The sequence below is a fragment of the Lynx rufus genome, unplaced genomic scaffold (assembly GCF_022079265.1).
Source record: "Lynx rufus isolate CCGP_SWC_20201006 ecotype Redwood Valley unplaced genomic scaffold, mLynRuf1.p SCAF_17, whole genome shotgun sequence".
Taxonomy (NCBI): Eukaryota; Metazoa; Chordata; class Mammalia; order Carnivora; family Felidae; genus Lynx; species Lynx rufus.
This window is the reverse complement of record NW_025814831.1, coordinates 13,817,501-13,835,316: the sequence shown is the minus strand read 5'-3', so window position 1 is coordinate 13,835,316 and position 17,816 is coordinate 13,817,501. Positions and strand designations below refer to the sequence as shown.

The 17,816-nt window shown below is 53.5% G+C and overlaps 1 protein-coding gene across 1 annotated transcript in view; it reads right to left on the bottom strand.

Annotated features, from left to right (window-relative positions):
- CCDC88C (coiled-coil domain containing 88C) overlaps positions 1–17,816 on the bottom strand; it is a 130,497-nt gene that overhangs the window by 29,034 nt on the left and 83,647 nt on the right. The window contains exons 12-20 of the mRNA XM_047080215.1: positions 17,813–17,816; positions 14,576–14,760; positions 10,147–10,284; positions 8,041–9,111; positions 5,971–6,098; positions 4,262–4,400; positions 3,020–3,208; positions 1,702–1,863; positions 295–572 (exon numbers count right to left, since the gene is read on the bottom strand). The exon at positions 17,813–17,816 is cut by the window's right edge and continues 141 nt beyond it. Of these exons, the coding sequence (XP_046936171.1) occupies positions 295–572; positions 1,702–1,863; positions 3,020–3,208; positions 4,262–4,400; positions 5,971–6,098; positions 8,041–9,111; positions 10,147–10,284; positions 14,576–14,760; positions 17,813–17,816 (2,294 nt within the window). The remainder of the gene's footprint in view (positions 1–294; positions 573–1,701; positions 1,864–3,019; positions 3,209–4,261; positions 4,401–5,970; positions 6,099–8,040; positions 9,112–10,146; positions 10,285–14,575; positions 14,761–17,812) is intronic.

Below are 17,816 nucleotides of genomic sequence, written 5' to 3'. Positions count from 1 at the left end.
GCAAGGGAGAGGTGGGGGAGTCCTTAGGGAAGCAGGAACCCCAAGGCTGGGGATTCCCTGAGCTGGGAGTGGGCACGGCACCCCCTTCTCTACTCGGGGACCCTCCTGTCACTCGGACTCCAGCTGCACAAACTCATCCAACCGCTGGGTGGGACTTTCGATGGACTTCCCTCCGGGAAAGTCTGGGTGTCCCAGACAACGTGAAGCAACGGCCCGAGAGGAAACGCGGGGAAGGCTTGTGGGCAAGGACATGAGCCCGGAGGGGCAGGGGCGCCGCCAGAGGCCCGCACACACCTGTCCCGGAGCTCCTTGTGCTCCAGCTCCAGGTTCCGATGCAGCGTCTTCAGGCAGCTGTGCTGGCGGATGAGGGCCTCGTACTCCGTGGACTGCCGCTCGTGGAGCGCGGCCAGGTGCTCGTGGTCCTGCAGCAGCGCCTCGTAGGCCGCCGTCAGCTGCTCCTGCTGCTTCTGCAGGTTCTCATTCTCGCTCTCCTTGGCCGTCTGCTGGTTCTGGAGCAGCGTGTACTGCGCGGTGAGCGCGGCACTCTGGGAGCTCAGAGTGGAATTCTCCACCTGCCGGGAGGGAGAAGGCTCCGCCTGACCGCGGGCAGGCCCCAGGGAGCCACACGCTCCGTGTCCCCGCTCGCGGTGACCACGCCGTGAGGAGCCGGAGGCAGACACCCGGACAACAGGGACGCTCGGGGCAGCCAACACCCAGCCGCTGAGGACAGTTCCGTCTGAACTTGAGAAACCGCTCTGGAAAGAGGCAGCACTAGACTGTCAGACGGCTCTGGTCCTGCGCCCTCCCTACATGGGACCTTTCGGGGCCAATTATGTCCTTTCTCTGGAGAAGCTCCCGGGCACCCTCTTTGGCTACTTTCACACACCTGTTTCCTAGAACAAGTAGAAAACCAATGAGGTTGTAGAATACCCGGTCACCACCACTAGCCACCCTAACTGATGCTCACAGAACCACCACCCCACAACATCCCAAACTATCAGAAAACTGAAGGGGCAGCTCTGCCTGACTCATTCTGGGGCCACTTTTACTGACGTGAAACCCAGACGAAGACCTGGCCACAACCACCACCACCAAAACCAACAACCAATATCCAATTCTGTTATTTTAATACAACAAATTCCAACATCTTTGCCTAATAGTTTCCCGTTTACTGTCCTGACCCATGTTTCAAACGCTTTTCTCAGAAACTGCATTAATGAACGATTAATTCATTTCCTCGCAATGTATTAACCGTAAATAAAAACCAACGTCCTCGAATATGCGGCATGGAATGCCAGTTTCACTAGAAGCTCTCAAAAGCCTGGCAGCTACTTGATGCCCTATACGTCCCTCGTGGAGATTAAAAATTCACACTAGCTTAACAGAGACTCTGCCAGGTTTTATAGTAAATAAAATTGACTTATTTGAGTCCAGAACCTCTTTTCCAAGTCATTCCTGGTCAAAGCTTATGGAAGAGACTTTGAGAAACAGGCAAGTCCGGGCAGAGCACATTTCCAGCCCTGCAGCCACGGGCTCAGTCACTGGAAACAAACCCGCACCACCTTCAAAGACCCCCAGGCCGGGCCCCGCTGCTTGCAATGAACCAACGCAAAATAAATGTGCGGAGACTCTCCCGTGCTCAGAGGAGCCAGTGTGGCGGGCGGGTCTCTACGTGATGCCTGTGGCTGGGCCCTCACTCACCTGCAGCGTGGCCGTCTGGGTCTGCAGCGTGGTGTTGTGCTCCTGCAGGAAGGCGCTCTGTTTCTGCAGTGTCAGGATCTGACTGCTGAAGGCCACGTTCTGGGTCTCTAAGTGCTGCAGCTGTTCCTTGAGCAGCTGTTTCTCTGCCTGCAGAGCTGCGTTCTAGGGGATGAGGAAGCACGGGACCTGTCAGACACCAGCTCGGGAAATGTAACCGGCCACAGGCACTGGGGTGGGAAGCAACATGCGAGAGTTGATGCTATGGGGACTAAAGCCAGAATCCAACAGGTGAGACAAGTAACGTTTCCCTCTTGGAAAAGACAATCAACAGAATTGGGGGGGGAGGGGAGAGAACTACTTTTTTTTTTGGTATGTGCTTTCCAGACAGAAATGCATTCACCTAATGGCGATATGGCTTCAAACCTGAGCATCTGAGTGCAAGGCAAAGGCAAGCTGGGGTTAAAGCTGTGCAGTGACTTCTCTCTGTAATGCTTCTGTTTTCTGCTGAACACCCCACAAGTGCCATTCTGTGAGCTTCTCCCACAGGACAGGGAGTCAAAGCCTGTGGCCACACCTCACCCCACTCAGGAGCGACAACAGACAGAATAAGGCGGTTCACGTCCCAGCAGATTGAGAGATACCATGTAAAATATGACACCAACCGGGTCAGGACATACAGGTTACAGTCCAGTGCTGTCCCTTACTAGCATGGGGCCTAGGGTCGAGTCTCTTAAACTGTCTCCACTTTCTCATCTGTCAAATGATGAAGATCATCACTACCCGCTTCACAAGGTTGTTGGGAGAGTCCGACAACATCAGGGGGTTAGACACGCACCGGCAAACTTCTGTAAAGGGACGGACAGAATTCTGCAGTCTTCCAGGCACGTGGTCTCCACTGCAACCACTTACGTCTGCCACGAGGGTGGGAAGACCACACGCAATACGTAACAAAGCATATGTCCGTGGGCTGGCAGGCCACGGTCTGTCAACCCCTAGGGGAACAGTGTGTTAACAGGGGCTGGTGTACAAGCCAAGGGCCAAGTCTGACAGGCAGGCAGACAGGGATTCACCATGGGAAAATGTGAACGCGCTCCTTTCCGCTAGAAAGGCTGACGAGATCTCAAATGACAAGTAGCTCATAGGACTTGCCAGGACAACTCAAGAAGTATTCAGCTGGATCTGGGTAAATCTCAACAGATTCTGACGTCTCGTGTCCTTTATGGTAATGGCGGCCTATCACTGGGACAATCAACAGAGTGCACTGCGCGCTCACTCGCTCTCTCTCTCTCAACGACCGCAGCGGGGGCAGCCCACTCACATTCCGTTCCAGCTCGATGGCCCGGTCCTTCACTCGGAGCAGTTCCATGGTGGCTTCCTTGTGGCTGGGTCCCCAGGGCTCCTTCCCCTGGAGACCGGTGACCAGAGTGTCCACAGGGTGTTTGAAAGAGTTCTCCAAGTGCTTCCCTTCCTGCTGGTTCTGCCTGAGGACCTCACACTCGGTCTTCAACTGTGGGGTGGGAGCAGGAAAAGCAGACTTGGGGCAGGAAAAGGCTGGTTCAGAGCTCTGAGTTCGTGGCTAGAGGACAGCCCCATAGCAAACCCAACCCCTCACCTGGCACCAGTGATAAGCCAGACACCGTCCTTCTGCTCTGCAGGGAACATACATAACCCACCCACCCTGTGCTCCCCCTCCTTCCAGACATCTGCCTCGGTCTCAACTTCAACACATGACCTTGGCAAGTCTTCTCGCTTTCCCGAGCTTCAGCTGTCCACTCCATCAAATGGAGATGAGCCTGGGGGACGTGGACCGGGTGATGTTACAAAGCCCCTTCCAGCTCTAGAACCACTTTGTTCTAGATTCCTTGTTCAATCACGCAGTCAAGAAATGTGACAAGGCTTCAAAAAGCAGAAGGGGCGGGGGTTTGGGGGAGTGCCTGGGTGGCTCAGCTGGTTAAGCGTCCAACTTCAGCTCAGGCCATGATCTGTTCTAGAGTTTAAGCCCCGAATCGAGCTCGTTGCTGTCAGTGCAGAGCCCACTTCGGATCCTCTGTCTCCCTTTCTCTCTTCCCCCTCCCCTACTCCTTCTCTCTCTCAAAAATAAATAACCATTAAAAAAAAAAAAAAAGCCTTTGCTTAAAAGAAGCAAAGGAGAGCTGGAAGAGCACATATCACCAGGAGTGGACATCCTGATGAAGCACCTGTGCACCCACGCCCACCTGTCCCATGTGAGGGTGCCCAAGAGACTCGAGGCGTCTGTCTGGTCTCGATGCTCATAATCTCACACTGGTCCTCATCGGTGTTCCCGATCTTGCCTAGCAGACTCAGTGCTGCTCTGAATGTGGCCTCCTCTCCTCCCAGGCATCTGATCCTGTCCAGCCCCAATGCACAGGATTGTGATGGTAGCTCCCCCGCTCAGAACCCTGCATCTCAGCACATCTGCTCCGAGAAATGGGCATCCAGGCCGGCCCTCTGCTACCCCCAGGTGAGGGGCTGGAAAAGGTGGGGCAGGGGCCTCATGACTGGGACTTACAGTGTGGCACCGAAGGGGGCCAGATCTTACCACCTGGAGCTCGTTCTGCAACTGGTGGTTCAGGCTGGCCTTCTCTTCCATCTGAGCTTCTAAAAACACAATCTTTTCTTCTTTCAGGGCTAATGTTGTTTTTAATGAGTCATTTCTGTCCTCCAGAATCTTGAACTTTCTGAAAAATACAAAGACACAACTGTACCTATCTGCCTCTTCCACCCACAAGCCCCCAGTCTCCCAGCTACCAACACCTATCTCCTCCATTAAGCTCGTTTTCCCTATTATCCTGCAGCATTTGGCCCAGAACTGTAGGAGCCAAAAGCCATCACCCAGAGCCCTCCCCGGGGCTCCCTGCACACACCTGTGACACCCTCCAATGAGACATCACTGCTGTAGTCTTACAGGCATAGTCTTTGAGGAAGGTATCATCAAGGCCATTTTACAGATGGGGAAACTTAGTCTCAGAAAGGTTAATTAAGCACAGGGCACCTGGGTGGCTCAATCGGTTAAGTATCTGACTCTTGATTTCAGCTCAGGTCATGATCTCACACTTTGTGAGACGGAGTTCTATGTTGGGCTCTGTGCTGACAAGCAAGGAGCCTGTTTGGGATTCTCTCTCTCCTCTCTCTCTCTCCCTGCCCCTCCCTGACTCACTTCTCTTTAAAAAATAAACATTAAGAAGGAAAGAAAGAAGGAAGGAAGGAAAGAAGGAAGGAAGAAAGGAAAAGAGAAAGAAAGAGAAAGAGAAAGAGAAAGAGAAAGAGAACGAGAAAGAGAACGAGAAAGAGAACGAGAAAGAGAACGAGAAAGAGAACGAGAAAGAGAACGAGAAAGAGAACGAGAAAGAGAACGAGAAAGAGAACGAGAACGAGAACGAGAACGAGAACGAGAACGAGAACGAGAAAAAGAAAAAGAAAAAGAAAAAGAAAAAGAAAAAGAAAAAGAAAAAGAAAAAGAAAAAAAGAAAAAGATCAGGCCATTTGCCCAAGACTACAATGCTAGCTAGGTAAGTGGTAGCCTTTTCACCACACCGACAGCGTGTCACACATTATCTGTCCTGTGGATCTTGTCAGTTACAAGTCCGGGAAAAATCCATGATACTGGATTTCTTTGAACAATGAGACGGTTACTGAAAGAACCGCAGGCAAAGACTACAACGGTTAAATGTTTGAAAATTAAAGGGCTGGGACCAGGAAAAGAGGAATGAATAGGTGGAACACAGGATTTTCAGGGCAGAGAAACCATTCTGTAGGACACTTGGCAGATACAGGTTATTACCCAAGGGTTGAAACCCATGGAATGTGCACCATCCAGAGCGGCCTCCAATGTAAACTGTGGACTTCGGGTGATGATGGGTCAGTGGAGGCACATCAAGTGTAACACATGCACCACCCTGGTGGGGATACGGATTACAGGGAGGCTATGCTGGGTGGGGGTTGAGGCGGGGCAGCACAGGGCATTCAGGAAATCTCTGTCCCTTCCCCTTAACTTGGCTTTGAGCTTAAAGCTGCTCTAAAAAGTGTATTTAAAAAAAATTGAGAAGCCTTTCCACTGGACAAGAGAGTCTCCTTTCACCCCTCCCTGCAAACCTCCAGGGAGATGATCTGTAAAGGACACAAGCCCCTCATAAAGACCACAAGACAACAAGCCCCGAGGTAGGCAGAGTGAACAGAGCTCTGGAGCTGGGAGCGTGCGGCATGCAGCCCCGGGTAAGAGCCCACAGACCGCGGCAGGGAGGTCCTCACGTGTCACCATGGCTGCTCTCGTCCTGTAGCAGCAGCTCCTTGTGGAGGCCGACCTTCTCCAGCCCCTGGCTCAGTTTGTCCAGCTCACTGGTCAGCTGCTGGCTCTTGAGCTTCTCCAGCACCAGGTCCTGCCAGGACAGGGAGAGGATGCGCGTGGGACAGGAGCCCAGCACGGAGGGCCTGGCACAGGCCCTTTTTAAGGCTGAGGAGCCGTCTTCCCGAGTCATGGCTGACTCAGGTGTCCTGAGGGCTGAGCAGACAGTTCCACGGGACAGGTGAACCCCAGGGACGTCTTCCAAAGGGAAGGGACAGACGCGCTTTCCCAGCCTCCCGGCCTCCGTGGTGATACGGGAAGGACGTGTGTTTGTGCAACGCCATTTATGTTGACCCTTGAGTAGGAGCTTTGAATTCTAACACGATTACCTTTTCTGTGCAGTAATGGAATTAAATGCTCCTTGCGGAGAATTTGGAACAGAAAAAAGGACAAAAGAGATAAAGATTTTACTAAAAACTCTGGTTGTGGTTTATTCTGCAAAAGCAGTTGCTCTCATTTAGGTGGTTTACTTACTGTATGTAGGTCCCCCTTCTTACTCCCACCCATCTTCGAAGCTCTCCAGGCAGGTACTGCTCTCTGCCCAGTGCCCCAGCTACTTGGCATGCAAGCTGACCCCCCACCAAATCCTCAGGCCTTCGACGGCCGTGTGACAGCGTGGCGCTCTCCTAACACCCTATCAGCTCACCCCAAATGTCCCAGCTACCCAGTAGTTCTGGCCAATGAGTGGTGGGTGGACATGCTGTGGGTCACCTCCTGGCTGCAGCACAGCAGAGCCGGTGGGTGACCTTCCAGCTGCCTTTGTCCTGCCTCAGCAACTGCCCAAGCCCCGTGCTGAGAAGGCGGAGCCATAAATCAAAGCAGCCTGGACTGCTGAGTCACAGCACAGATGACAGGCTCCTGGGGAGTCACCTGGACTCTCACGAATGAGAAGTCAGTCCCTGGCATGATGAGCCCTTATGACTCCGGGCTTGAGTGTGACCACGGCAGAACTTATCTTCTGCTTCCAGAGACAGGGACTAGGGGTCATATTAGTGAACTCCCTCTCCCATAGCCTTACGATCTTCCCGCACATGAACATGGAGACATCCCTGTGTTCACCAAATCTATTTCCTTTTCTCCCCTGGCACACCGCTGAAACACGTTCCCCAGCCTCGCCTGAAGCTAGGTGCAGCCGTGTGACCGCGTTCTGCATAGTGGAGTGCAATCTTTCTTACCCACTGTCTTCCTCATTTACTGCCACAGCCGGAAGAGGACTCCACTGCGGGATGGCCGAGCCACAGGACGGGAGAAACCAGGTGCCCAAGTCACTGAATTTAAGGCTGTCCATGAACACCCACACTCAACTCCTACCTACGTGAGACTCAACTTCTGTGCCGGGCCATTCAGATGCCGAAGTCATTTACTAAAGCAGTTTATTCCCCCTCAAACACTGAAGGAACCCCCAGAGGGCCCATGCAATAAATACTGGGGAAACAGCAGGATGCCAACTTAGCAAGAAACTTTAAGATGTTCATACCCTTAGAACCCCTACTTTTGCTTCTAGGAATATAGCCTGAGAAAACAGATATATGTATGCAAGTGTCCAGTGGTATCTAAAATAATGAAAAGAATTGGAAAACCACCTAAACGTCCAAAAACTAATTGCAGTAAATCTACAGCATTAAAACCCTGTAGCCATTAGAAATCCATGGCTTCAATCTTACTTACTGTAATGAGAAAAGAAAGGCAGAGTAAGTAAACAACAGAAAAGCTTAGGATGCAGGGACGCACGATGTCAAGCGTGTGTATGTACAAATGCACACGGGGAATGACGGGATAAAATCGGCCAGACTATGAGCAGTGGTCATCTCTGGGCAGGGAGATTAGAACCAGTGCTTTCCCTTTGTTCTTCGCACTGGCAGACCTTATTCTGTTCGGAATCAGGGAGGACATACACACACAGTCTCACGTCTGCTCAGGAGGCACGCACCCCAACCCCCTCACCACGGGGGAGGGGCCTGCCGGTGCCAGCTCACCTCTCTCAGGGTGGTCAGCGTCCTCGTATGCATGGTGACTTGCTTGGTGAGGTCCCTGTTGTCCCTCTCCAGTTCCTTCAGCTTGCTGGCCGCGTCCCTGCAGCGGGCCAGCTCCTTGTCCAGGGCGCGGCTCTCCCTCTCGGCGGCAGACAGCTTCGCGGTGCTGTCGTCTAAGACCGCCTCCTTGAGCTCCACCTGCTGCCACAGCCGCTTTGCCTCCTTCTCCAGCAGCTTCTTGTCTTTCTCCAGCTGGGCCACCTCCTGCTCCAGGGCCTTCCTGTCCTTCTCAGCCCTCTCCAGCTGCTTGTGGGAGAGCCGAAGGGCCTCCAGGTCGCGCCGCAGGACCTGGTTTTCGGCCTCCAGCTCGCCGAGCTCTTGCTCCAGGGCCTGGGACTTCTGGCTGCTGCTCTCCAGGGTCTGCTGCAGCCGCAGGTTCTCGGCGCTCACGCCCTGGTAGCTGAGCTCCAGGCGCTCGGACTTCTTGCTCAGGGCCTTCAGCAGCTCCACGTTCTTCCTCAGCTCCTCCTTCTCCCGCTCGAGCTCCTGGTTCTCCCTCTCGATCTGAGCCATCTTGGCACTGGTGAAGCGCATGGTCTCCACCATCCTGCGCAGCTCTAGGTTCTCCTCGTCCAGCTGCTTGTTGTCCCGCTCCAGACCCTCGAGCTGCAGGGACACGTTCTGCAGGGTGTCCAGCGACTTCCTGAGCTTCCGGTTCTCCAGAGCCAGGCCCCGACTCTCGCGCTCCAGGGCGTCCACCTTCTCGGTGGCGGTCTTCAGGGAGGCCACCTTCTTGGCCAGCTTCTCGTTGTCCTTCTCCAGCCGGTGCAGCTCCTTCTCCAGCTCCTCCACCCGCTCCACCTTCTCCTTCACCTGTTCGAAGTCCTTGTGCAGCTGCTGCTTCTCGAATTCCAGCTTGCTGAGTCTGCTGCTGGTCTCCGTCACTGTCTGGTGGAGGGCTTTGTTCTCCTTCTCGATGTCCTTCACCCGGGCCTCGCTGCTCACCTGCGACCTCTCCCGCAGCGTCCACACCGCTTGGTTGAGATGATCCTTTTCTTGCTCGAGATCCTTGATCTGCGGAGAAATACAACGCGAATGACACACGAGGTGGCTGTTGCGTGGATAAATTTCAGTGACCTGGGTCCAAACTAGGAGAATAAATTGTAGGCCCCTGAAGGACCACCTAGAGCCATCCCATTGCTTCCCAGGCCAAGGTCAAGGGCAGTCATTACTCAGTTCAAGCCAAACACATCCACAGCAGTCACAGCGATTCACAAATGTAAACCACTTCTCTTCCTCTTATTTACAAGAATGAGAATGAAAGGGATTTCTCTGGTACTCCTCATCCTGGGCAGCAAGACGCCCACGACCTGAGCCTGCCACCTGTGGCCTCCCCGTGTGCCACTCTCCCCCGCTGCGGACGCTGCACGTGATGTTCCCTCTGCCTTGAACACTCCCCCATCTTCCCCCCACTGATCTACAGCATCTCTGTCCCCTCCTCGTCCTTCAGGCTCAGGGAGAGTGTCAGCTCCATGACTTGAACATGCTTGGCACCCAGCAGGACGCTCTCCCTGGGCATCGTGACCTTTTTCCCGCCCATACTTTGGGGATGTGCAATAGCTAGGCCTGGCAGGACAGGTAGAGAGAGGCCTGGCTTCTGGCTGGCATCACTGAGCCACTGCACCAGCACTGTGTTGCCCACCCTGGACCTCTTATAGCGTGAGCCAAATAAAGCTCAAAGGTTTGCCAGGGTTTTCTGCTAGGACACGACAGATGTTTACAGCTGGATCTGTTCTTCGTCCTGAGGGGCCGTCCTGTGCACTGCAGGCCATCTGGTCTCCACCCACAGGCCACACACACCTTTTCTCTCCTCCCCCAAATCACGACAATCAAAACCAGGACTGCCATTGTCACCTGGGAGGCAAAAGCTGACCCCTGTTCCTGCACCGTCAGCTAAAAATGGCTGGTTTGAGGGCAGCTAAGCTGGGTCAGTGGTAACACACATATCACTCATCAATTACAGGAAGTGGCTATAATCCTGGACTCTTCCCCTTGTAGGCACAGTTCCCAAGACAGGCGAGAAAGAACATTCATCCCAGAGGCACCCACCTGCCTGGCTCTGTCGGCCTTCAGGGTCTCCATGTCACTCTGCAGCTGCTCCTTCTCTTTGATCAGCTCCTCACTCAGGGTCTCCAAATCCTGGTTGCTCTGCTTCTCTCTCTCCAGCTGGGTCTGTAACTTTTCAATCTGTAGAGCCAGAAGACCCAGCCAGTGCAAAAGTCACTTTCACAAAGTGAACGACGTTTTAAGACAAACCAAAACCCTGCCAGCCTCACAGAATACTTGCACAGGCCTCTTCTCAAGGAAAAACATCCAAGTGCTGTTCCGTAGCAATCTCAACTCTTAGTTCACACCTTGCACTTTCGGCTCAGGGAAGAGGGGAGGGTCCTGGGCACCAACCAACCAGTCAGCCTCCCTCTCACCCCACCCCTGCTCATCCTCACTGCCAAATGTTCTTAGCCACACCCAGGTCCCTCGCTTCTGTCTCAGGCCTTGTCCACGCTCTCAAGGGTCAGAGCACATGCTCTAGGGGCCACCAGCCACCACTGTTGGATGCCCTGCAGGGACTTTGGACTCACCCTCCTACCCTCTCCTTCACAAAGGCCACCTAAGTTGGGGACACACCTGCTCACCCAGCTGCTCAGAGCAGTCTTCTGATGCATCTCTCCTTCCACTTTCACCCTCCAATAAGTTTGTCAGCAAGTCCTGTCCTCTCTACCTGTGCCCCTCCCCCTCCACATGCCCCCTGACTACCCCAGGCCTGACCATGTTCCATCTTTTTTTTAAAGTTTATTTATTTTTTAGAGTGTGTGTGTGTGTGTGTGTGCATGCGTGCAAGTGGGGGAGGGGCAGAAAGCATGAGAGACAGACAGACAGACAGAAACAGAGGAGGAGGATCCCAAGCATTGTCAGCACAGAGCCCAACTTGGGGCTCGAACTCATGTACCGTGAGATCATGACCTGAGCTGAAATCAAGAGTTGGATGCTCAACTGACTGAACCACCCATGTGCCCCTGGACCACACTCCCATCTTGCCTGGATGACCACCTGTATCACCTCCTGAGTGCCATGCTCTTGGCTAAGACCCACCAGCGTCCATCCTTCCTAAACATGAACTACCTAGCTCAGGGCTTATCACACTTTATCATGCCCGATACCCACATTTATCATCGTGGTAAATGCAGATTCTGACTTGGCAGGCTGAAGGCAGGGCCTACAACTCGGCTCCCAGGTGATGCCCATGTCACCTTTTGCAGTCTGAGGGCTTCGTGGGGGCTGCTGTCCCTCCCTGCCAACCCCAAACTCCTTATCACTGGGGACAGGAGTTGGGGGAAACGGCACTGACTGGTGTCAGAGGGACACGGGTTCAGAGTCTGGTCCCTTGCTGCTAACAACAGGACTATGATGAGCAAATTTCGGTAAATGACATTGGGCCAGCGGCGTCCATCTTCATGAGCTATCCCATCAAGTGCTCAGCACGCATCTGGCAGGTGTCAGGTGTGCCAATGTCAGCAGACCCTCCCCAAGAGCGTCCTGCCAGTGACGGGTAAGGGAACAGGCAATTATTACTATCATGCAGTAGACGACTCTGGGCCAGAGCAACTAAGTGATTTGCCCAAGGCCTCACAGTGAGGACACAGCAGGGCTAGGATGCACACCAGTGGGTGACCCCAGACCTGCTCCCAGGCACTGTCAGCAGCCTGTGGTGCGTGCCCCCTGCCTTCCCAGCTCACCCGCTGACCTCACTGGTAATCCTTTACCCTGGCTGCCCCTTCTCTCCTGGAGAAAGGAATGTTCTTCCAGCCTCTGCATTTCTGATTGTTCTTGCTTCTAATCTGAAGACACCATGTCCCCACATCCCACCTATCACTGCTGGATGCCCACTGCCATCTTTCTCCCTTTCTGGTTCTTTCTGCCATGGAATTGGAGCCCCTATTCTTACCCATCCCCGACGGACTGCAGTGGCCCTGGGGGAGCTCGCGGGGCTGAGATGTGAGCTGGCCGTAGGCCTGTCAGCCCTGAAAGGGCTTCCCATCCTTCCTCAAGTACCTGGCTCAGGTTATGGACTCCCAGAGTACGTGGGTGCCAGGGGCCTTCCCCTCAGCTCCGGATCTGTACACACCCTCAACGGGTTGCCTTCCTGTCTCTGAAACTAAGGATTCTTTACTTCTTAGCTCAAGGCGTTCAACTTGCAAGGTATTGACACAGTTATAGTCACAAGGGTGAGGCAGTTTCTCTAAGTCCCATGAAAATTTCATTAATTAGAAGGAAGATATTAACTTTGGGGAACGATGGTTCCCACAGACATCCCGAACCTAAGCAAGCTTGCAGCCTGGGCTACGTGCAGGATGATGGGAGAGCCGGGCTAGCATGGCAGGGGGCGGGAGGGGCCTCCAGGTCCCTGTGTCCTGGTTGGCCCTTAACCCTCCTTTGTAGACACCTCCCAGGGTAGCTGTGTTGTCTGGACTCGTCCCAAGGCGGTGCCCTCCCTTATTCCAGGAGTCACTGTTGGGGATGTGTCCCCTGTGGGGCTCAGCTGGGTTGGTGGTTCACCTATTGACCAAGAAATGCCAGCTGGTGACTGAGACACACTCCATGGAGAGAAGCGCAGAGTGAGGTGACCAAGGCTGGGGAAAGGCAATTCCAGAGGAGCTGACGGGCTCCCTCCGGTGTTCTGTACCAAGCTGGATGGTGCGGAGAGAACGTAACTACCCACGCTGGGTCAGAACAGATCCAGCCAGACCCCGGGCAGGCTGAGGACAGGGAGAAGAGGTGCTCCAGTGGGCAGAAGGACTCCCTCCCCAGGGCTCCTGGCTCCGGACACAGGATGGCTCCAGTCTGGGAACAGTGGCACCTCCCTTTTACCAGGGATGCTGTGCCAAGATATGCTCCCATAGGCTGTGGCAGGGAGGGCTGCTATCCCCCCGGAGAAATGATCCAGAGAGGAAGCAGGAGGTGGGACTGAGAGACGGGGGCTCAGAAATAATGCTGGGCAGGCAGCACCCACTGCCGGTCCTGTCTGTGCAGAGGAGGGACCAGGGTAGACCCCAAGGGGAGGGAAAACCTCTGAGGCTGGCTGGGAGCTGGGCCAGCAAGATTTCAGCACAGCTTTTTACGGCAGACCCGTGAGGACCTGTGGAGTTGAAGGTTCTCATTTCTCGAAAGGTCAAAAAAAAATTTTTTTTTTCTTAATCTTGGCTGAGATCAGACTGCCATTTATAAAGACATTTCCTGAGCTAGGCCCATGTGAACCTAAACACCCAAACCGTCTAGTCGCCCTCCACACGCTGCTCTGTATTAAGACACAGAGCACAAGAGACTGTGTTTTCCATTGTCCTATGAGAGATGACAGACTTTGGCACCTACCACGCTGTGGAGCACACAATGCTTCAAAGGGACCAGAAGGGTGAGTAACCGAGCCTGGGAAGTCCCAGGAGGGGATGGGAGAGACCATTTCATAGAAGGAGGGGATGCCCCAAGCCTCCCCCAGAGAGGAAGTGCAGGCAGGGCCAGCACCAGTGGACCCCAGTCTCTTGTCTGCAGCCCAAGCTCCTCCCCCTGCCAGTGCAACCTCAGTCAATGACACTGGCCAGACAGTGGGCAGGTCGGGACAGACACCCAGATACCCAGAAGCATCGGCCCTGCACGGTGGTCAGCGGGCAAGAGCACTCTTGTCCTCTCCCTCAGCTGCAATCTGGCAGCTGGTGTGTGGATAGCCCACGACGCAGGTGCGCTGTCTGTAGTGTGGGTGATGTCTACTGAGGCCCTGTGACCAACACACGCAGGCAATCCCTGGCTCTCAACTGCCCTTTCGTGGACCCGATCCGCATCCCCTGTGCGAACAGGGGTCCTCGTAACTGGAGAACAAAGACGGTTTGGGAGCCTCTGTCTGTCCTCCCAGAGGTTTGGGCTCTACAGTGCTAAATCAAAGACCCAGCAGTTGTCCTGAAAGGCAAATGCAATTTGGCCATCTCTTCTTCCTCACCCCATAAACCAAGAGAAAGAGGTGTGCTCTGACCTTGTGTTACCACCAGCAATGCCCTAAAATAGTCCATCAGTGTCCTATACACACACGCACGCAGGCATGTCTGACATCACCGATTCCTCTTCCCGTGCCCCGTCCTATGCTTTTTAACAGTGCGTTCTTTTCATAGAGCACTTACTATGTATGTGCCCGACTCTACTTACAATAACCCATAAAATCCTTACAACCCCCATTAACCCCATTTCGCAGATGAAGACAAGGCACACAGAGGTCTAGTCACACTGGGGCCACATTTGCATTTGTGGTGCAGGGACAAGCCATGCTGCCTCTGGTCAAGGACACGCTGATCCCTCTATTATAATGAACTGTGCCTGCAGTGGATTCTGCATTTTTCCCAGCTGTGCACACTCACCAACACCTGAACGCTCTGCCTGGCTGCACATTATAGACAAGGGCTGGGGGAGGAGGTCGCCCACCCCCGGCTGGGGTTACCTTCTTGCTGAGCTGGTGGTTCTCCTTCTCCAGCTCTCCGCACTTCAGGCTGCTCTCCTCCAGCGCCAGGGATGCATCCCGCAGCCCCTGGATGGTGCTCTGGAGGCTCTGGTTCTCCTTCTCTAGCTTCAGGATGCGGCTGGAGGCACATTCGTTCAGCTCAAACACAAATGACTTCCGGGAGGCTGAAACACAAAGTCGGGTCACAGTCCAGGTTCCAGGAGAGACTCTGCTTCCACTCTCTTCCCCACCCCGGGATCAGCTGGGTGCCTCACCCCCAGTCCATGCGGTGCTGCTGTGGTCAGCACGCTAGAGACCTTCTCCGGTAGTTCCAGTCCCTCTGCCAGCTCAGCTGGGGTCTGGGGGAGCAACCAGGAGCTTAAGAAGAAAGCAGCTCATAGAGGAGGGGCCAATGTAAAAGTCACAGACTAAGTGCTGGGAACTGTTTTTACCAAGCTGCTAACTTGACTGTGCACTCAAGGACTGTACAGACCAACAGAGATGGCAAACAGGAGACATTTCTGGTCCGGTTCTGGGAGGTTCAGCAGGAGGAACATGATAATTGACTAGTTATGTCTGCCACAAGTGGTCAGCAACTGTGTGGGGATGTATGCCAGGTACTTGCCATCCTTTTGACAAGAGATTTTGTAATTTCACAATTGTACTGGAAAAAAATGAGATGGTATATATAAATTGCTTTAAAATTCTAAGTGAGATGAAAATGTGAGCCAAAGACAGAAAAAGGCAGATTATCTACTCTGCTTCTAAAACAGCTCAAATACAAATAAATGAAAAAGGGGGCACAGACCCAAGAGTCAGGGGACAGGAGTTCTTGGCCCCATCCTGCCATAGCAGGTGAATAATATTAGGTAACTTAAGGGACTTTTCTGGAAAGGAAAAAGGAATATATGTGAAAGCCCCTGAGAGAAGGATCAGGGCTGTCCTGTCCTCTTCTGTCCCGTGAGAACCATGCTCAGCTCTGGGAGCCTTACCACACTGTATGGCTAATATGGCCTCCCCCACCTGCTGCTTACTCATCACGCTAGGGCCTGGAGGTACCAAGAGCTGAAGGCTTTCATAGCAAGCACATCAAGCTGGGGGAAAAAAACGTGTGTTTGGATCCCCTGCATGCTTCTAAGAACTGGAAGGCATCCACATCCCTCTCTGAGGTCTCTTCACCCACCAAGGACAGCAGTACAGACCCAACAAACCAGAAGGGCCTCAAGACCACAGGCAACAACAGGCATGCAGCAGTGGAGGTGGATGGAGTGTCCGCAGTGCTGACCATCCCTGCACTAACGCACCCACGAGCACATGCGCTCTCGATGTGCAAAAACGTGTGCACAGAGGGCTGTCTCGACTGCGCTACGAATCCAACTAACCTGACCTAAAACCCCACTGACTCAGAACCTGTGATCACTGGGACAGCATTCATGGGAAATATCACATTTTTCATTGTGGTGCAATATACAGAACATAAAATTTACCATTTTTATCGTTTTCAGTACAGTTCTACGGCATTAGATACATTCTCACTGGTTAGATTCAACCGCCCCCACCATCCATCTGCAGACTTTGTCATCATCCCAAACTGAAGCTCTGTACTCATGGAGGATAATTGTGAAGGTTCCACACATTAAACAAAGGAATTGATTACAAGCCTCATTTCCCCTTCAGTGAAAGGCAGGCCCTCAGAGACAATGAGGACCCAACAGTTTATCACAAAACCACCAATGACTCTTGACTGAGTGCTTCGCTCATTAGCACCCCCAGCAATCAGTTGTGAGATAGGTCGTGTGTGTGTGAGGGGGGGGGGGGGTGGGGGGAAGGAGGGAGGGAGGGAGGGAGGAGTTTTGACACAAGAGCAAGACAGGAAGAAAGAGGAGCCCTTCCCAGAGTGCCTGTGGGCCATGTACAGTGTAACGCTTCACTGCCTCCCATCACTGGGTACTCAAGGCAATCCTGTGAGGTGGCTGCATCACCCCCATATTGCAGCTAAGGAAACTGGGCTGGACAACCACCTCTGACTCAAGAAGCCACCACACCATACATGCACAAGCACTTTCGGGCTCTGCTCACATGCCACCATTCAAACCAAAGCCCACGAGCTCCCCGCTAAGCACTAGGAGTTGGGAACACCAAGAATAAATCATCATGGACCTGAAAGGGCTCACAAACACACTCAGTCGTGTGAATCGGTGAGGCTTCCGACTCCAACAGCCGCCCTTGGGTGTCACTGAAACACTCCCTTTTGGTCTGATACTGTCCTAGGCAGCCTGCACCACCTCTCTGCCTCGCCAGGGGGCAGTGGTCTTCCCTGGTGAACCTGAACTCCCAGGGCAGGAATCCATGTGAACCACCCCCACCAACCCTCAGGCCCCACCACAGCCCCCGGACACCATGGCACAGGCAGAACTAACTTCTTACACTGATTAATAATTTAATCAACGTATTTTAGGTTTGGAGCTTGAAGAGAAGAAATACCCAGCTGCTTTCAGTAACCCCTCCATTATGTTTAGGGATGTTTATCAGAAATGAAAAAGTCCCCCCAAACGCACCCAATACCCTACCCACACTCTGTACAGTTCTAAGTAAACATTAACTCACACTATCAGGTGCACGTGTACTATTTTTGAACAAAGGAACTGGCTTATTGTTTGCGGAGCGCTGGAGCTTCCTGCTGCCCCACCCGCCATTCCCCAGCCAACACCTCGCCTGGGGTGCTGGGCACAGGGGGGAGAGGAAGAGGCCTGGGTCCTGTGAGGGGCAGCCACTTAGCAATCCCCACCCAGAGAGACAGAAAACAGACTGCATCCATCTTGCCCAATTATGCAAATGAACAGAGGAAATAATGCCCGGGGTACGTGTATAGTGGAGATTAATGACCACTGGGGGTGTCACCTGCCATCCAGAGCTTTCAATCATCCATAGAGAGGCCTAACATGTCCTCTGGGGGTCAGCGTGCTGTAATCTGGAAGCTCCTAGGACTGTCCATATGGGAAACGAGAAAGCTGGCAACGCTTAATTTGCATTTCATGTCCCGACACCAAAGCTGCCGGACCCCTCATGTTCTCCTTGGGGAGAGCTGTGATGAAACCATTCCAAATGGCTCTTGATGGAAACCCTATTTACTTGGGGTGAATGGCTAGACTGACACGGAAGATTCTGAGCCAAGGGTTCAGCTCCCTGGATGAGAAAGCTGCTGCAGGCCGGCTGAAGACCCCAGGCGGTACCCACCATC